The sequence below is a fragment of the Tachypleus tridentatus genome, chromosome 1 (assembly GCF_004210375.1).
Source record: "Tachypleus tridentatus isolate NWPU-2018 chromosome 1, ASM421037v1, whole genome shotgun sequence".
Taxonomy (NCBI): Eukaryota; Metazoa; Arthropoda; class Merostomata; order Xiphosura; family Limulidae; genus Tachypleus; species Tachypleus tridentatus.
Genome location: NC_134825.1, coordinates 52,826,901 through 52,847,690, shown reverse-complemented (window position 1 = coordinate 52,847,690; position 20,790 = coordinate 52,826,901). Strand labels below are relative to the sequence as shown.

The following is a 20,790-nucleotide window of genomic DNA, read 5'->3' as shown; positions in this document are numbered from 1 at the left end:
ACCAGCTTAATAAGTGGCAAGTAAACATCAAATAATATTTAAAAAAAAGATTAGGAAATAACATATAATTAAAATATTTAAAAATAAACTGATGTTGGCATCAGCACTTACTAATAGGTGTGTGTGTGTGTGTGTGTGTGTGTGTATACACATTTCTTAATTAAAATTATAGAAACAACTTGTGCAGACATAAAATGTTCTCTCTTTTTTTCTCTTCAGATGTCAAGAATTCTTAAGGTTGTAAACAGATTTTGTTGTTAATTTTGCAACATTCTTAAAGCTAAGTATGTGACATTTTCTAGATAAAAATATATGGACAAGAATAACCTGTATCCAAGCACACATCTTACTGACTTTGTTCCTAAAATACAGGAGAGTATGTCTATAACAACATGAAGCAACTGAATAAAACAGGCATACATTATAAAGAAGTTGGGTCTGCTATACTAAAATGTTTTAGGACCAACACCACACTTATAGTCTACATCATCATGTCTATATCTCAAAACTCCATATTTGACAACAGCCCTGAAGTGTAGTTCCATATTTAAAACCATAGTATTCAAAGCACACCTTTCTTCCCTACTTTCATTCCATAATTCGTCTAGTGTATGAAAACAAAGGTTTTTCAATGCCCATTTAAAAAGACTGACTGTATAAAAATCCAAAGGTGTTGTGTCTAGTGACCTGATTAGTACGTTTTCAAATGGAATAGCACATATATCCATTTTATTCTCCAGTTACTTAAGAAATGTTACAATTAAATGGAAGGTATGACTGAAAGCCTTTTATTTGGAAATCACACCTTGATGAACTTGTTTTCAGACTGAGTTCCATCTTAATCTTATTTGTGCTTCATACTGATGCCTTGCTAGGATATATGAAAAACTTTAGGTACTGACCTTTGAGTTCTTGATTATAATTTTATATAATTATCATCTGTTACCATAGTCAAGGTACAACTTGTTATAGGTTTCTTTCTCGATAGTCCTTGTGCCCAAACTGACCCAGTTTCTTCTCTTTTTTTGTTCAATTAACAACTATCCAAGATAGTTTATTCTAAGCCTTGGTCTCAATAATTTTAATAGAATACTTAAAAGTGTTCCAAAAGATCACCAAGATCCATATTTCAACCAACAAGCTAAAGCTGTTCCATTGCTTATTTTCGATCTTTCCTGACTTTTAAATTAGCACAAACATTTCACAATACTTGGTTTTATTAATGAAAACAAGTCTTTATTTACTAACTGAGTGCTACAGCAATAACTGTATAAAGCCAAACAAACTAAGCATTCCATCACAAACATTCACTGTTTTACAAAAGAAATTACAATTTTATTCCAATTATTTACAACAACCAACCTGTAAGGGTTAGCATGTATGTTTTTCCTCCTTTCATCTCTCCAGGTAAGAGAGACAGAACAGGACCCCAAGGTGCTGGTACTTGGAAGTCAGAACTATTCACACTCCAGAAGTACTGCAATAGTTTAACCAAATTTATCATTTCTGAATTTGTTACATGAACGTACATGCTTTCTTGGCTCATATTATTTTCTCAAAATAATTTTAAGATAAAACCATTTTAATAAAAAATGAGAAATTTGTATTAATAGATATTTAAAATCTCAAAAAACTATAAATCATGAATAAAAACTGTTTTATTTTGTTCTTGGTAGAATGCATGTATAAGTACCGTTTATATTATATTATTTTTTTATACTGACATGTGCCTTTAATCCAATGAATGAAAAATAAAACATTTAGGTTATTTCATAAAGTAGGGTGTTATGAGGCTCCTCTTAACAAAAAATATATTTCTATGATGAATAAGAGTATGATGACAGTAACAACAAACATTTGACATGCATGTGTTCAGTAGCAAGTATTTAATTCTTGGATGTTTTGTAATATACACATTTCATCTTCAGCAAGCTATACTGAATGTGGTAAATTATTAGGTGTAAACATTCCATAGAAGTAATTACAATACAGTATGAAAGTATGAAATAAATTAAGAAACAATCAAATAAACTGAGAATAGAATAATGCAATGATATTATACAAGTATTTAGAACAGACATAACTGTTATGTTATTTATTATTTAAATTTTGGAGTTAATTTGTAATATATAAACTTTCTTTAATCAAAAGTTCAGTATTTGATGATCAAGATGAGATTACTTTGAAATTTGTAATCAAGATAGGATGGTAGGTGTTATCACTACATGTGCAAATTGTGGAGTTTGGTGGATTTGATCATTTTTTCACCAGTTCTGCTTTATACTCTCATATATTCACAGGCTTGCAGGTGTAACTGATGTATATTTTTGCCAACGTAAGTAGTATTACAGCAACTACATGTGTATTGATATGTGATCCTGGAAAGCATAGAAATAGATAATAGGTCCCGATATCGGAACAAGTTTTGTACTTTGAATGATGATTTAAATATCATTTGTAATCAAACTGTGTTTAAAATGTCTTGATTATTCTTAAAGTTTGTTATTTCAGTATGAAATTTTGCTTACTTGAGAAAAAGGACTAATCAATTTTAATGGGTATTTATCAATGGTTAAAAGAAAGTATGGTAGTATTTACAAGTCGGAATCACCACGAAACAAAATAGCAGCCATTAAAATTCCCCCATTTAAAACCACCTTTAAAATGTCTGAATATTAACAATGACTATTTCACAGTTTTAACTGAATAAAAATTAAAGCTTATTGTACTGATAAATGTGCCTGAGGTCCCAGTAATTCTATCTTGTGCCAAAAAGAATACTAGTGTATATATATACAGGGTGTTCGGAAAGTCACTGTGCACTTATATATTTATTAACAGACATGTTTCAATATAGAATACAGGAGGTAAATATGAATAACAATTATAAACAATGTTGAAAGTGACCCCTGTTGGCATCAATACAGGCCTGGACCCTTCTTATTTTGTTTCTAAACACCACTATCAGTTGCTGGCTTGAAATAGACTGAATAAAATATGATTACAAAACTGCACAGTGACTTTCCAAACACCCTGTGTATATATAAAATGAAAGATAAAGCTTCAAGACTATCATATTATTTATATTACCTGTCAATAGGTAATCAAAATCAGCACTATAAAACAATAATGAATTTAATACAAGAATTTTTTAAAACTTTTTTAAAATAAAAAGTCATCACATTTTCCAGTCATAATCCAAAGGTCATGACAGAGTGCCTGTGATAATAACACCCAAAACTGCTGGGGATATACAATCTGTCAAACAAAATTCAAAAGGCAGATACAAATCCAGGTAGCAGTAATGGAAAATTAATTAAGGGTGCAGAGCTCAGTGCTTATACTCTCAACATCTCAACTCTTCCTGCCTTTTAGAGGCTGCAGCTAGTTGTGGGAAGGCAGTTACCCTTAAAGAGACATACTAAAGGTAAAAGTAGAAAGAGAATAAAATAAAGTCACTCTACAAATATTTCTGCTGAACATTACCTACCATTCTCCACCCTTAGATGTTCTAGTAATTCCTACAGTAGAATAATAACCACCCTAAAAATTCAAGTTGCTCCCAACCTCCACCCTTAAGCTCAGACTAAGATAATTACAGCGATTTGCAAAAATTGGGATTTTTAAAAATTTTAAGTAACTCAGTTTTTGGAGTCTTGACTTTCTTATTTCAATACTCTGCAGCTTTAAAATTTTCTGCATCACTATAGCTAGCTAGGTTATGTACGTATCAAACCCTACTTGTCTTTATAAATTAAATGTTTTTATTGTTTTTCAACTATTAAATCAGTACATTTTTAACAAAATTACCACTCCTTTTTTAAGATTTATTCTTTTTTTAACTATCAAAATCATGAAATCATCACAATCTAAATTTATTAAATCAATGTTTTTATCAATTCCAGTAATTTGATGAAATCAGAATTCATCTAATCAACACTATTATTTCAACACATTCTTAAAATGCTAAATTAAGTTCAGTAAGATCTGCTGATGTTCATTAAGAATTTTGTATGGTTGTCACGAATCTTCAATAATTTCAAAACAACGAAACATTCTTCCATACATAAGAGTCACACTTTAATAATACAGTACACAAATTATATCAGAATAAAAACACACACATTGGTTAGTACTGACTCTTACTTCACTTGCAGCCATCTAAAGTAAATTACAGATAATATTAAATTTTAAACAACTAGATGAAGAAAGAAAATTAAAGCACACTTTAGAACTTCCTTCACATACGAAGACATTTTTTCTAGTTCAGTTAACTTACCACAATTCTCTTATTTAGAAATGTTTTAGTACCACAGTCTTGAATATCAGCTTCATACACATTAAGTTGTGATGGATCTACTGCACGAGGCCCTAAGATCCCAACAAAAGGTTTGGGTTCCTGTATGTGAGTTAATTCCAGGCTTTGCAGTTGACTTTTTTTGCCAAATTTGTTTTCCACTGAAACACTGAAGACGTATGATACACCAGGATTCAGCTGATTGAGAGATTTTATAGCAATTAAGGACAAATGGTGCCAAAAAAAGGATACGTGTGTGTGTGTGTGTATATATAAAATATATGATTAAATGCATTTAAAAGTCTCTGATCTTCAACAAAAGGGTATTCAGTCTAACAAATTCAGCAAAACATTTATGTGTAGTACATGACTAATAGTCATCTTAGAATAAATGCTTAAAAATCAATTGAATCAATTTCATTTAAATCTATTCAGATTTTAAGTATATGAACAACTTAGCTGCAAGAATAATTATGTTTTTTATGATATTTCTCAAAACTCAAGATGTTAAAAGCAGGTGTCATTTCACATAGACCATTATTTCTTAAAGAATAAGAGTGTGAGAGTTATTATTTAGAAAATCAAACAAAGTAACAAGTAGCCTGTAGTAGTAAAACATGTTTATTTTTAACAAATATGTGTAATAACAATGGTTTTGAATGATGTCATCTACTGTGATACTTTGCAATTCTACTAGAACTTGCATGGGTTCAACTGAATGTAATACTGGTATCACAAAATCAAAACTAAAACATAAGACCATTTTTCATTTGGTTCTCAAAAAATATTGTTTATAGACCCAAAGCTGCTTGTGAAACTAGCAATTTTAAAACAAGTTAAAACAGATAAAAAAATTATTAAAACAATAACACATTATATAAATAAGAAAATAATAATTAAATCTATACAATATGCAGAAAGATTATTAAATTAATCATAAGTACACATATTTGTATGAATTAAACTTATAATTTGAAATTTATGTACATTCCACAAAAACACACTTAAAAGCATTATTTAAACAAATATACTAACCCATTCAGATGGAAATTCAGCAATACTCTCACTTTCTGCCAGTTTCTCTTGAAGATATTGAACTACTGCAATAACATTTAATGTATACAATTATACATTAGTAAATGTGTGTTTGTATATATTATCTATTCTAGATCAATATCTATTGCTGTTATGTTATTAATACAGATATGTGACTATTATGAGGATATGAATACCTATTTCGGAAAATCAGTTTTATTTTTTATTTCTTATTTTTCCTTTCTTGCTTTTCTCTTTCATTAAAAGAAACAGCCTTCTCACAGCTAACTGCAAGTAGAAATGTTAGTTCTGATGTAAGACATTATGGACTGAGCACCTATGCCTGCTTCTACTTATTTGGTGTATCAAAACTGCTCAATGAGTCCTATATATTCAGATACATGTTTTATTAGAGTAAATTTTACCCTTTCCACACATTTTTGTGTGTCCTGATTTTTATTCTTCTGTTTTTGTGTGCACAACTTTTTCTTTTGTCATTGTTTTCAGATATGTTTATGTATGCTTTTTATCCTTTTTGATTAAAAAAAACTAATGCATGGAAACTAGGCTTTAGGATAGTTTATGATACCATACGACTACATTTACCTTGTACTTTCTTTATGATGAAGTAGCTCATTATCTTTATTAGTGAACATGGTAATATGAACATTTCTTAGCAATAACAACTTTATTGCTAATTAATGTTAGTAAATCACTTATGACATTTTATTCCAACTGTTAGGAAGCCTAATGAGCACTTTCTTTGTCATTGTGTTTATATGTATTTTCCAATTTTCTTCCAATATTATACAATACCTCTCAAACAACATTGTTAAATTAACACAATACCTCAAAGTCCTCAATGTTTAGATCAGTGAATTTCCCTGTTCTATGATAAGTCTATATAGACTCCAAAAATCAACGTTTTAACTACAAGGTAAAACTTTTATTGCACATTAGAATAATTGAAATATCAATAGCAGGATTGTTAACAAACAAAACAAAAACTGAACAGAATATACTTCTAATTAAAAAATGCTAGGGTATGGACTTCTGACTCAATAATGTAGCCTTTGGAAGTTAGGAAAACGAAACTTGAAGAAAAGTAACTAACTTTTAAATGATCAGAAAACTTAAGGTTTACAAACACTCTGATTGAATATAACTCAAAATACTTGTAAGTTTTAGCCAAGTTTCAAATAATGTATAACCTGGAACTCCACATTCTTGAGCATCTGGCTTTTGCAGTCTTCAGTTGATTTTGTATGTATACCAGAAAAGGATATTACAACCCAGTGAAGAATAATTATTGACTATTGATAAAATATGAGACCAACTTATTTACTTTAAGAAACAAACTTGTTTAAATACTGTCATAGCACCATTTATTTACATATGAAAAACACTTCAATTAGATTACTACAATTACAGTGACAAACACTACAGCACCACTGTTACAACTACATCTGTTGGTGCGAGAGTTGGCATAATACATAAATTTAATGAACAAACCAGATAAACAACAGAGGAAAAGGTATATAAAATATGAACATAATGACAATTAACAAAAATTTAAAATTTCTCTTCACAACAGACACATATTACATAAAATTTCTTACCATTCATCTTTGACTGATGAGTGACCTTCCACCTGTATGTGAAGCCAAAGACTTCCCCTCCTCTCAAGTTTCTCAGACTTAATTGCACAATCTGTTTACATACTACTGATGGTCCAACAAGGGAAAAACTAGGTACTTGCTAAATCAGACAGAAATATGATAACTGTATTGCAGAATTCACAAACTAACGTTACAAGTTCAAGCACACACAAACACAAGTTAGTATGAAAACAATTGCTAATATAAAACTTGATTTATGGTAGCTAAAGATTACTTGAAGTATCAAAACTTTTTATAAGATATTCATTTTTTATTTTATTTTCTAGCTAAACAGAAAAGACTACACCATATCAATTTTCATTTTTAGGATGAGTAGCAAGGCATCATTTGAGCACAGTGAAATTAAATAAACTAGTGATATAATTTTTATTACTACTAATCATAACCAAAATCCTTGAATATTTCTCTACTGTTAAATTATCATTCAATGAAACATATATGAAATACAGAAGGCACAACCACAAGCAGAACAGTTAAACTGTAATCAAACAGAAAAAAAACAACATTAATGTCATGTTATAAGCATCAACACAAATAATGTCAGAAATTACTGACACATTATGAGGAAGTAAGTAAAAAAAAAAAGTTAAAATAAATACATAAAAAAATAAAGACATCAAACCACAAACAGAAACTACTGTCATACTATAGAAGGTTAAGTATTATAAAAAAATACCATCACAAAAACAAACTATAGCGTATCTCAAAACAGTTATTACTGCTAGTTGAAAAATAAGCATTAAAGAAATTGAAACAGGAGAAAACACTTCTTTTTTTCTGTATCTTGATGATTCCTATACAATTAAACTAGGTGCAATACTTGATAGGAGAGAAATGGGCATTGGGTATAGGATGTAATGGCAAAAGTAAAAAAGAAGGCAACTTTTCTTAAGAATTTGACAAAAATATCTTACAATTTATTTTTCTGGTACACACTATGTTTAAGAATAATCACTCAAAATAAGCTTTAATTATACAGTTTACTGTTATCACTAAAACTATCTTATTGTGTCAGTTTAAGAGATACTCACCAAGAAGGTGAAAAGTTCTAATCAGATATTAATTTGAATCTTAAAACAATAATTCACACACATATAATTCTCATAGACAACAAACTGATTTTTTCAGAGCTGCATAAAATTCCTTAGTTACTTTGAATTTGAGCTGATAGAAAGGCAGCTAGCCATTATCAGTGCTTGGTTTACCTTCATCTTATCAAACAGTTGGATCTGACAATTGTTCTCTCAGTGCATTAACAGTTCCAAAATGTAAAACATACTTGTTGTGGTAACAGGTCACAAACTATGGATCTTTACATCTTAAATCTAACATTTCAACAAAATAATGGGCAAAATGTTATCACTGCCTAGAACATGACCAACAGTAAAGGTTAAAATATCCAAAGTAAGCTACATAAATACAAACACCAGACATGGCTCATTTTTACTACACTGCAGAGCTACCATCAAGATTCGTGTTTCCAAGATAAAGAATGAGAAGGACTGGACTTTAATGATGTGATGAGGCTTAACAACTGTTTTAATACAAGATACTCAGTGTCTGTACCAGCTGCTTGAGAAATAACTAAATATCAAATGATCATTAGCAAAATAGGTTTGACTAAGATGTTAACAACAATTCTGTTTCAGCTTAGCACCAATCACTCCATGTTCACCAGATGTAGAAGCTCCATCAGCACCAAGTAAAACAAAATATCCAATGTCCAATTCTTTTAAGAATTTCCAAAAACTTTACTGGCTCTGACATCATCGTCTCACACATCTTCATGAGAAATGTACACTGATCACTGTGAACAGTAGTGAGTTTTATAAACAGTTGTTTCACTTAGACCTAGTTCTATAAATAGAAGAATTAAAAAGAACTCATCTCACAGTCAGTTTTATTTTATTGACAGTTGTCATATTAAACAATTTAGTCAAAAAAACTTGTGTATCTTAGATGCAAATAAATATTTAAGTTCATCTACTTTAGCTTCTTAAAAACATGAGTGACTTTGAACTCACCAGAATACAACAACTGACAAATTACAATCACCTAGTGAAACAATAAATAACTCACTGGATTCTCAGGCCACTGAAGAGCAACTTGCTGGGCTGCCATCTTCTCCGTAAAATTAACATTTTTAGAGTTATAATAGAGTAATCCAGGTAGCAGACCAATACTCATATTAGTTTTAACTTTGCTACCAAAGTCTAGTTGTGCTTGAATAATGTTGTTTTCTATCATACAGCCTAAAGAGAATAATAGAAACAATCTGGAATGTATTTTGACCTTAATTTACACAATAACATCATGAAAAAAACCTAGAAAATTGTTTAAGTTTTACAAACATTTAATTTGTTTCAGAATTCATCAAACTTTGGAGATTATTATTTTCCACTAAGAAATATAAAAGTCATATTACCACTTTAATACTTTTAGTTGAAATTACATCCACAAATATGAAGAAAACATGAACAAACAGGTGGCTATAGAAAAGTTAAATATTACATTTGCTATGAACCTCTTCATGAGCTATACTAAGAAAAATATTTTCATATAATGCAGAATAAGGCTGATTAATTAATAGTATACTTAATTCTGGTACATAACCTGTGTTAGTTCAAGTTAAGATACAGCTACTACAGAAATACTCCTGTCAAATTAGTCTGTGCTCATGTTATGGCTATTTTTTTATCAATACCTTTAAAACTTCAAAACATGCTTTTGCATATGATATTCTACAGAAATAGGAATAACTGGAAATGACTCAAACATCTTAAATACACATGGACACACACAGAAACCACAGATGTTGTTTTTGTTTTGCTACCCAAAAGTTGTTTTACATGTAATTATAAAATTCAATTGCATAACTACCTTTAAAAATTAATTTTTTTGTTGTATATGTGTTAAACAGTTGTTGACATGGTTCCTTCATAAAGATATTCATATCAAATACTACAAGCAACTCATCTAATCTGTCTGATATGAAGCTCCTAACTGGAGTTGGTGCTTTTGAGACAACAGAAATCCATGGGCTTTTTCCTGAAATTGGGCTAAATGATAAAAAATTATAAGTATATATAAATATATATTTATTTATTTAAGCTGTTAGAAGAAACATCCAGCTAAAAAAATAAGACTTAAATCTTTTCACACCAAGCTTGAACTTGACTGTATATACATTACAAGTATACTTCAATGTCAAGGAGGATTTTGTAAAGTTTTGCTTACACATGGTTATACTAATGCTAAGTTGTTCAATCAACATCAAACAACTAATATGCATGTGTTCTACAAATAAGTAAAATATACTCTTTTCTTTCCTTAATGTTACTTTCATTAACACTATTGGTCAGAAAGTTTAAAACATATATTTTAATTTTTGCCAATACATCTTTATTACAGAAATTATGTTGAACTGCTAACTTAGTAAATCGATTTTGGGTTTACCTAAATCTCTTAAACTGGTCAAACCTTAAACAGCTTGCTCTAATTGGAATTTAATATTTATTGCATGTTTAGAAGGCTTTGAGAGGGCAAATTACAACATATAAGTAATTTTTGGAAATCAATATATAAATTATTCATCTTTATAAAGTACAGAGCTTTCTTTTGATACATATTTACTTACAAAGGTCCTTCATCTGAAAAGTGGCTGACTGTTACAGAAGCTAATCCAACCAATTTAACTGAAGATGGAAACAAACAGGTAACAATTTTTCCTTGAACTTCAACCTTTTCTTTACTCAAAATATCTTTTGTCAATCCAAAAATATTTTTTATATTGAAAATGCAGCCCAGCTTACCAGTATCAAGCACATTTTCACTGAGTGTCAGAGATACCTATGTTAAAAAAGTAACATAAAAATGTTAATAATTGCCTCACATGGGTTTTATAATCACAATGTAATTTATTTTCATTTATGAAAATTTAACATAATTAATCTGATATCACCATTAGACAGACTTTTTCTTTTTAATTCATAGTATAACATCCTACACACAGTTTCAAACTAAAAATGTTACTAATTCATTTGCAAAATATTTAAGACTTGAAAAATATATTGTGGAAAAATAGAAATATTATGTTTTTACAGCCTATATGTATATTAATTACATTATGTAACAAAATTTTTTACTTTTTCTTGTTCCTGGGCAGAAAGTGTTATTTCCCAATTGATTATGCCTAAAGTAAATTGAAAAGACCTATTTTTCTCTTCAAACTTTACTTTTGTGACCTGGGTAATGAAATTTTCAAATTTACCCATTTTCCAAAACATTCGAGGTAGATTCAGTGCTGAGTAGCTGATAAAGAATTTTCTCAAACTTACAAGAATTTTCAAGAACTTTCTAGAATGTTGTAGAACGTACAAGAATTTTCTGGAACTTTCCATAGTAATATATATACAGGGGCTCACCACTTCAGTTTAATTCTAGCTACCTAAGTAAACACATAGAGCTATCTGATTTTATCACAGAGAGCATCAAGAAGCTGCAAGCATTCTCCAGATGCATTCTGCTATGTATGTGGCCAATATATCAAGACAAGAGCGAAAATGTATTCTGTGACAGCATCTGCTAAAATGTGTGAAGCCTACAAGGTATATTTCAGCATGCCTGTCAGGGATCAAAACAATCCCTGGGCTAGTCATTTTACCTGCAAGCACTGCACAAAATCTCTAGAAGGTAAGACCAACAATATTTGCTTGCTTGAATAGTAAGATTTTATATCATACAAATCTTAGACCTTTTAAAATTTAAATATCTTTTGGTGCACCTCAAAGAGGAATACAACAGCATCAAGACCTTGCTAGAAGCCTTGAAGTATGATGAGAATGGATGGGAGGTTATTGGAGACTTCAAAATGGTGGCATTCCTAATGGGTCTCCAAGGAGGCTTTACCAAGCTTCCCTGTTATCTTTGCCTTTGGGACAGCAGGAATACCACAGTGCACTACAACAGAAAGCACTGGCCACAACAGACCAAGTTCTCTGTGGGGAGGCACAATGTCAAGAGTGAGTCACTAGCAGACCTCCAGAATGTGTTGTTCCCACCATTGCACATAAAATTGGGTCTTATGGAACAATTTGTCACAGCTCTTGATAAGGAGTCTGCAGTCCTCAAGTACCTTCGAGACTTCTTTTCTGAGTTGTTTGAGGCAAAGGTCAAAGCTGGTGTCTTTGTTGGACCACAAATAAAGAAGATCCTGGAATGCACAGAATTCCCCAAGAAGCTCAGTAGGAAGGAAAACAAAGCTTGGAGCAGCTTTCTTGCAGTGGTTCAAGGCTTCTTGGGCAATCACAGGGCCAAAAATTATGTGGAACTGGTTGAGGCTCTGGTGAAGAACTATGGCAAAATGAGCTACAGGATGTCCATGAAAGTCTATATCCTTGACACTCATCTCGATAAATTCAAGGAAAACATGGGAGCATACTCAGAGGAGCAAGGCGAGTGTTTCCACCAAGACATACTGGACTTTGAATGCTGCTACCAAGGAGTGTATAACAAAAACATGATGGGAAACTATATTTGAGAGCTAATACATGAAAGTGATTTACAGTCGCAAATCTCAAAAAACTACTCACTTCTAAACAGTTTTGTTCATTTTTGTATAACTTTAGTATGAATACATGTAAATCTTGATTCATATGTTCTTTTATTCAGACCTTATGTAAATTAAAATGTGCAAATTTGCCTGTTTTTACACAGAAAATAGGTTAATTTCTAAATTTCATTATTCAGGTCACAAAAGCAAAGTTTGAAGGGAATAATGGCCATTTTCTGTACTTTTACAACATAAGCACTTAAGAAATAACACATACTATCTAGGAACAAAATTTGTGTTACATAGTGTTATATCTGTTGAGCTTTGTTTTGCACATATAAAAATGTATTTTTCCCAGCTACACATATTCAAAGCTATTTGAATTCCTTTCTTCATTGAGGCACCAGCTATATTTAGAAAAAGCATATAAACTCTGAAAAATATCTCGTAAAGATGTAAGATGAAATACATAAATCTGACACAACCTGAAGAGCATAACTGACACTTGTTGATGAAACATTCAATGGAATTTTTGTCTCTAAGTTAATTTTTAACACAAATTAATCCTCTTGTTGTGTTTGTATATGTGCATTGTGTCATAGAATGTAAGATGTACTAATCTTTTTTTCCTATATCCCTATATACATGCATATACATACGATACAGGCAAGTTTTCTAGTGATTATATGTTATGAAGGCTACATAAAAATACATCTGACTGCCACATATCTTCAGCCTGACAGAAGCTTTGGGATAACTTTTAAAGCTTTTTTAACATTTATTGCTTTATTTCTATAGCTGTATATTAGTGTTTAGGCTTATAGGAAAAATCAACTATACTTTCACCTATACGAGGTTTCCTCCTCTCTACCACCACAAAAAAATCAAAGCAGTAAATATTGTAGAAACCTCAGCTTAGTTTTATCTCAAGTTTTGAACACCATGTGACTGAGTACTTATTAATATATATCAAGATTAATATATTACTTAATTCAGAACACAAGGCCTAAAACTGTTGTACAACATACTTTGTAGTGTTACTAAAAGTTGACTGAATATTATATCACAAAACATTTCTACCTTGCAACTTATTTTTTAAAAACCTGTTTTAGTTATTTTGAAATTATGTTGCAAAAATTGCAACACTATAACACAATTACTAAAATGAAATGTGAATTCTGCACAAGGAGTAAATAGTGTGAAAGCACTGAAGGAAGTGAACATACAATATTATGCAAACTATCATCTTCTTTCTATAGTTTTTTCATAGGATCACATCACAAATGTTTATGATATTACCAAGTACTTCTTTAACATTTCTGCTCTCATTAGTTAATGAAGCTTCAGTGGTCAAAATAATATTTAAATTACCCATAAATGTATAACAATACCTATCACTATAAACTTTTTTTTTCATTCAAGAAAACAAAATATTTCCATAGCAAGCAATATGAATGACCAGAATGTTTAATATACTCAAGTAATTATTAATGAATACTGGAATGATCAATTTAAATCTATAACTAAATAGCCCCTTGGTCAAAATACAAGAATTTCCCTTAAGAATAACATTGTGAATGTTATTGTGAGTGACAAGTGTAATTGGCTAATTGATCTTCAAAAAAAATACATGTACAATGAAACAAGTTAGTTTAAAAGGAACACTCAACAACACTCAACCTCAAAAGACTACGGGTATGCTTGCATAAAACTAAATGAGTAATAGTTAAATCATAATATTAAATTTACATACTCTCAGTTATCTGCATTTAGAAAAAATATTTAATAATTAGTGTCCCAGATTCATGTTGTACACATTCACCTTAGTATCTTTCATTATAAATAACTTCTTGGGAAAAATCTTCTCAATTTTCTGTGATGAACTGTTTACATGATAAACTCTCATATTCCTTTGCTCCACTTTTGCAGCATCTTTGAACGTGCATCCTAAATCATAAGCACCAACTGGTACATTTACAAAAAATCTCCAGAATGTTACAATATAGATTTCTTTCTGCACAGCAGTTTGAAATTCTGGAAGAGATTCTTTCTGGAAGTGAAAAAACAAACAAGTATGTATGTACATATCTTTATATTTATATATATGTATACATACATACACACACACACACATACATATATTCATTTTTAAAATGATTATTATTTAGTTTCAAATGTTTAACTTATATCTTCATAACACATTTCTATATACATTTGCTTTCTCTCAGATAGTTTTACCATTCTTCTATGACAAAATATCAAAACACCTAAAATTACAAATATATTGCATGAATTTTTGCATTTTATGGTTTGCTTATTAGAAAACATAATTTTAAGGAATGTTTTGTATCTATATACTTTTGGAATATTTACAAACATAAAGATACCATGCATTTTTACCTTCTTATACCAATATATAATTATTCTATGTTTATCAGTTATTTTAAGTTTCTCTATTTTTCATATAATGTGTGGTCAAGAAAGTCATTGATGTATTTTGTTGAAGCTGTCTTTGTCTCTTGTCATTTTATTGAGGTTACACCTGTCCTGCCCATAAAGAGAATTGACTATAATTCTGCATAATGTGAAAAAATGCAGAAAGAAGTACCTTTAAATGGTAGATTATATGGTACCTCAATGACATAGCCTTCAAAAACTTTTAATTAAAAATGACCAGTAAATCCAACATTACCAGCAACGTAAGAAATGTTGAATTTAAGACAGTCTAGTAAATGATCACAAAGTATTCATTTTTGGATAGAAAGAGAGAGAGAATAATTTAAATCCAGTAGAATTACCAAATTAATAATCTAAGCAAAAACAAACACAATGTTTTCTGTTATAAGAAGATTTATGCTTTTGTATTTTGCATTGTGCTCAGTCATTTCATTTCATTAACATAGACTCTGATAATCTGAGAAATTCAGTAATATTCTATAATATGTATCTTAATGAATCTCCTGTTATCCAATGGACCTATGTCATTGTTCTAGGAATAATCTATTTTGTCTGAAGATTACCTGTCATTATATTTATATGATACTTAAAACTTTAGCATTCAGAGTTAATAAACTAAATATATTAATTTGTTATAACCCAAAACAAGCTAAAACAAAATTAAATAAAAAAATAAAAAATGTGCACTAATTGAAAAACTCCCAGGGTAAAAGCTATAATTTGGGATATAAAATGTACCCTAGGTTTTGGAGGTGACAAGCCCACAATGTCCCACAAATCTACATCACCCTTTACTATGTACAGACAGTTGTGAGAAGATGACTGCTCTCCAAAGTAAAGAAGAAAAAAGTTATTGAAAAATAAGAATAAGAGAAATAAGGTACTACCATTTGAGGGTAAGTTAAATAAACTTACCTTTTGAAGTTAGCATTCCAGCCCCCATTATGGTAAAAAGGCACTAATTGGTAGCCCAATAAACAAATTATACTAATATGAAGGGTCCCATAAACATATTGTTACTAGTAACTTGCAAATTACGAAAGATAAAATATTACATGAAACACTCAAAAAGAATCTAAATACAGAATAGCCACAAAATATCATAAGAATAATATCCTCAACTCTATTTAAAACAATATTGATTAATATATTTTAAAACTTGATTATATTACATCTTATTCACTTAGATGGTTTCTGGAATGGAAGTTGTATGTACTTAGAAAAATAAAAATTGCATTATCTCATAAAATTAAAAAAATACCACACAGGTTTATCATTCCATCAGTTACAAAATAAAATTCAAGAATTGCAAGAAAAATATGATATAGTTCCTATTGATAAGGCTAACTGTGATATTGGTATCACTTGTAAAAAGCTTTATGCATTAATTATGATAGAAGTAATCAATAGTACATAAACATTTAAATTTATTAACCAATCTACAGATACAGTAATTAAAACTACACAAATCCAAATATTCTTACATTAACTTAAAGGTAAACTGCTGGCCAAAATCTTAAGGCCAATGAACATAAAGAAAAGAATATGCATTTTGCGTTGTTAGATTCAACCACTTATTTAAGTAGAGCTTCAAAAGATGAAAATAAGAAAAGGGAAAATAAAAATAAAAACCGTTTTTAGCATTTAATAGGGAAAATGAGAGCACTGTGAAATTACCCTAAAAACTAGCTGGTCAAAAGTTTAAGACCATACCAAAAAGAAGTCCTAAACAGGGTAGGAAATGCCCAATAAGAGGTCTCAGTAGTGAGTTGCACACCCATCATTGCAAATAACTTCAAACATTCACTTTGGCATGGTCGATATAAGCATTTGCAGAAGGCTGGCTGGAATGGTATTCCAAGTGGTGAAGATGATTTCACGAAGATCCTGCACTGGTTGGAATTGACGTCCATTTTTATAGACTTCCCCTGCCATACACCCCCAAACATTTTCAATGGGGTTCAGTTCAGGTGAATACACTGGATGGTCCAAAAGAATCACATTATTTGCCATGAAAAAGTCCTTTGTCCTGCGGGGATTGTGGATTGCAGCATTGTCCTGCTGAAAGATCCAGTCATTTCCACACAAGCGAGGGCCTTCAGTCAATAAGGATGCTCTCTCCAACATGCCAATGTAGCCAGCTACTGTTTGACACCCCTGTATAACATGAAGCTCCATTGTTCCATGGAAGGAGAAAGCACCCCAGATCACGATGGAATCTCCTCCACTGTGTCATGTAGAAAATGTTTCCGGTAGGATATCCTTATCGTGCCAGTAACGTTGGAAGCCATCTGCACCATCCAGGTTAATTTTTTTCTCATCATAGAACAAAACCTTCCACTTTTCTACGTCTCATGTTTGGTGCTTCTCAGCAAAGTTTAACCGAGCTGTTTCATGGTGTGATAGGAGAAGTGGCCTTTGAAGCCATTTACATTTTTTAAAGCCTTTCTCTCGTAGATGCCATCTTACTGTTCTTGAGCTGCATTAGGCGCCCATAAGGGCCTTAATCTGGTTCAACGATCGGCTGGTGTCTCGCCGGATAACCCATCGAATCCTCCTGCTCAACATCGGCAAAATTTTCTTGGGCCGACCACACGAAATTCTCGTTCCGTATCCCTCAGGGTCTTTTAAGAAATTTGCAACAGCAGTTTTACTATGCCCAATCTCACCAGCAATAGCACATAGAGAGAGACATTGCTTTTGCAGCTCGACAATTCTGCCACGTTCAAACTCTGTCAACTTTATAGTCTTTGCCATGTTTTTACCCAATGTAACACAGGAGATGTCAGTGAAATATGTTGACAAGGCTAATGCTTGAACACAAATGACTAAATTTCGTTACGTGTTTACCGATTAACACTTCGTTTCACTATGGTCTTAAACTTTTGACCAGCTAGTATTTAGGCTAATTTCACAGTGTTCACATTTTCCCTATTAAATGCTAAGAAAGTTTTTAATTTTTATTTTCCCTTTTCTTATTTTCATTTTTCGAAGCTCTACTCAAATAAGTGGTTGAGTCTAACAACTCAAAATGCATATTTTTTCATTATGTTCATTGGCCTTAAGATTTTGGCCAGCAGTGTATATAGATGATTTAATTTATATAAATAATTCTGAAATAAATAATGTTAATAACACTATTTATTCAGTAAAATTAGACTCTGAAAATATTTCAATATCTAATACAAAAGCACATTATTTAGATTTAGAAATTAAAATAATTGATAAGGATATCAGTGTAAATATTTTTGATAAAAGAAAATATTTTGCCTTTCCAATTTATGGTTTACACTCTTTTCACAGTAATGTACCATACCCTTCTGTTATAAGCATTATAATGTTGCAATTATTCAGATATTGTAAACTTTGTAATAAATTGCAATATTTTATCAGCAATGTTGAGATACTGACACAAAAATTAATAGTTAATGGATTTAATAAAGAAATTTTAAGTAAAATTATCAAACTATTATGTAACAAATGTAAGAGTACATTAAATAAATATAAAAAAATAAAAAATAAAGAAATTTTACTAAAAGTTTCTAATAACTATTTTTATTTATGAAAAAGGTCATTTAACAACCTGGCTCTAATTTATACAGATATACACCTTACCACATACAAATGGTTGTTAAAAGTATGATAGTAATAATAGGCTTAATTGGTGGTGGTCGGGAGTTACACTAGTTAATTTAGATAACTGGATGGGATCCTTCATACTAGTATAATTCGTTTACTGGGCTACAAATTAGTGCCTTGCTACCAAAATGGGGGCTGGAATGCTAACTTCAAGAGGTAAGTTTATTTAACTTACTTAACCCCCATATGGTAGTACCTTATTTCTCTTATTCTTATTTTTACTTTTCAATTAATTTATTTTCTCCTTTACTTTGGAGAGCAGTCACCTTCTCATAACTGTCCATAGGCAGTGAAGGGTGATATAGATTTGTGGGGCATTGTGGGCTCAAGCACCCACATCTCGCTCTCCTAATTTCTATTTTTATATGTTTTATTTCTATTGCTATTTCTTTACGTGAGGCTGGTGAATGGAGATTAAGACTGATAGACAGTGTATCCCCACTACAATGTGGGTCCTACTTCCTCAGTCACTACCAAAACCTAGGGTACATTTTATATCACACATTATAGCTTGCACCCTGGGATCCTTTCAATTAGTGCAGCATATTTTATTTTTTAATTCATTTTTGTTTTGGTTTTTTTTCTGGTTATAACAAACTAATATAATTAGTCAGAGGTTTGAATTTGCTGTTTTTAATGCAGTCCTTCCTTTAGATTTTTTTACTTAACTCTATCAGTATTAATTTTCTCTATATAAATATGTAAATCCAATAATTTTGAGTTTATGCAACTATGTAAGAAAGTGTTTCACACATGAAGTGGATCACAAGTATATACACACACTGTCAATTGCATAAAATTTACTTCATACTAGAACATTTATAGAACTCGCAGAATAAAATTACACTTTTTTATTTAGCATAAAGGCACATAAACTTGAAGTTAAGGGCTCATTCACAAGTAAGCCCTTGGTATGGCATGGATGAAAATATGTTATATCTTCATTAAGTAGTTATTATTTCAGTACAAAAAAATAAATATACTCTTCAAAACAAGAAATGCAAAAGGGATATTTTTGTTATTTTAAAGAGAAATATATGTAATAACATTACAAGCTCAGAGTATGTGATGCTACATGTGCTAAGGCACTGATTGTCAGACCAAAATGACAATAAAAGTTGTGCACTTTGAAAACGGAGGAAAACATTGAATATTTCGCCAAAACGCATGCGTGTCCAATAAATTTGTTTAAGAGATCCGCATGTTCTGCAAGTGCAACATGTGCAAAATCCCTATAAAAGTGACGGGTTCTCGGTTTCCATAGCTCAGTGTTAAGCCACTGACATGCAATACAGTTACGCCAAGACTGACTGAAGCACAACACAACAATGCCATTGGTCGGTTGGAAGCAGGCGAATCTCGATCAGATGTTGCCAGAGCTGTGAATGTCCACCCAAGTACCATCACAAGGCTATGGAATCGTCACCAACAACATGGATCAACTCGTGACCGTCCACGATCCGGCAGACCTCGTGTGACCACGCCCACACAAGATCTCAACATCCGGTTAGGTCACCTTCGGGATAGGACCACCACTGCGACGTCTACTGCCTCAACCATACCAGGCCTGCGTAGGATTTCTGATCAGACCGTACGCAACTGTCGATGAGATTCTTAGGCCCCATGTGCAACCCATCATGGTGAACGTCAATGACGTTTTTCAACATGACAACACCTGTCCTCACACAGCCCGACTCACCACTGTCTTCTTGAGACACCACAACATCAACATTCTTCCCTGGCCCTCCAAATCACCAGATTTAAACCCCATCGAACATCTTTGGGACAGTTGGACCAACGTCTGCGACGGCGACAACCTCAACCGCAGACTCTACCTCAGCTTGCAGCAGCTTTGCAGGCTGAGTGGACAGCCATTCCACAGGATGTGATTCGTCATCTCATCGCTTTCATGGGCAGGAGATGCCAAGCAGTTATTGATGCTCACGGGGGGCATACTCGTTATTGACGTTGAGTGACGTTAAACTTCACCTGGTGAGCGTGAACTTCGCCTTTGCAGACCTTGGATGTTCAGCAGTGAATGTGCAAAGTTTCACGCATGTCATACAGAACTACCCGGAATAAACTTGTTAACAATTTGTCTCATATTTTGCCTTTTGTGTTTCTTTTTTTGA

At 31.5% G+C, this 20,790-nt stretch overlaps 1 protein-coding gene across 1 annotated transcript in view; it reads right to left on the bottom strand.

Annotated features, from left to right (window-relative positions):
* The window catches only part of LOC143248735 (uncharacterized), a 198,979-nt gene that overhangs the window by 8,037 nt on the left and 170,152 nt on the right, over positions 1-20,790 (bottom strand). The window contains exons 19-26 of the mRNA XM_076497412.1: positions 14,385-14,612; positions 10,649-10,860; positions 9,892-10,070; positions 9,091-9,263; positions 6,952-7,090; positions 5,333-5,397; positions 4,280-4,495; positions 1,363-1,477 (exon numbers count right to left, since the gene is read on the bottom strand). Of these exons, the coding sequence (XP_076353527.1) occupies positions 1,363-1,477; positions 4,280-4,495; positions 5,333-5,397; positions 6,952-7,090; positions 9,091-9,263; positions 9,892-10,070; positions 10,649-10,860; positions 14,385-14,612 (1,327 nt within the window). The remainder of the gene's footprint in view (positions 1-1,362; positions 1,478-4,279; positions 4,496-5,332; positions 5,398-6,951; positions 7,091-9,090; positions 9,264-9,891; positions 10,071-10,648; positions 10,861-14,384; positions 14,613-20,790) is intronic.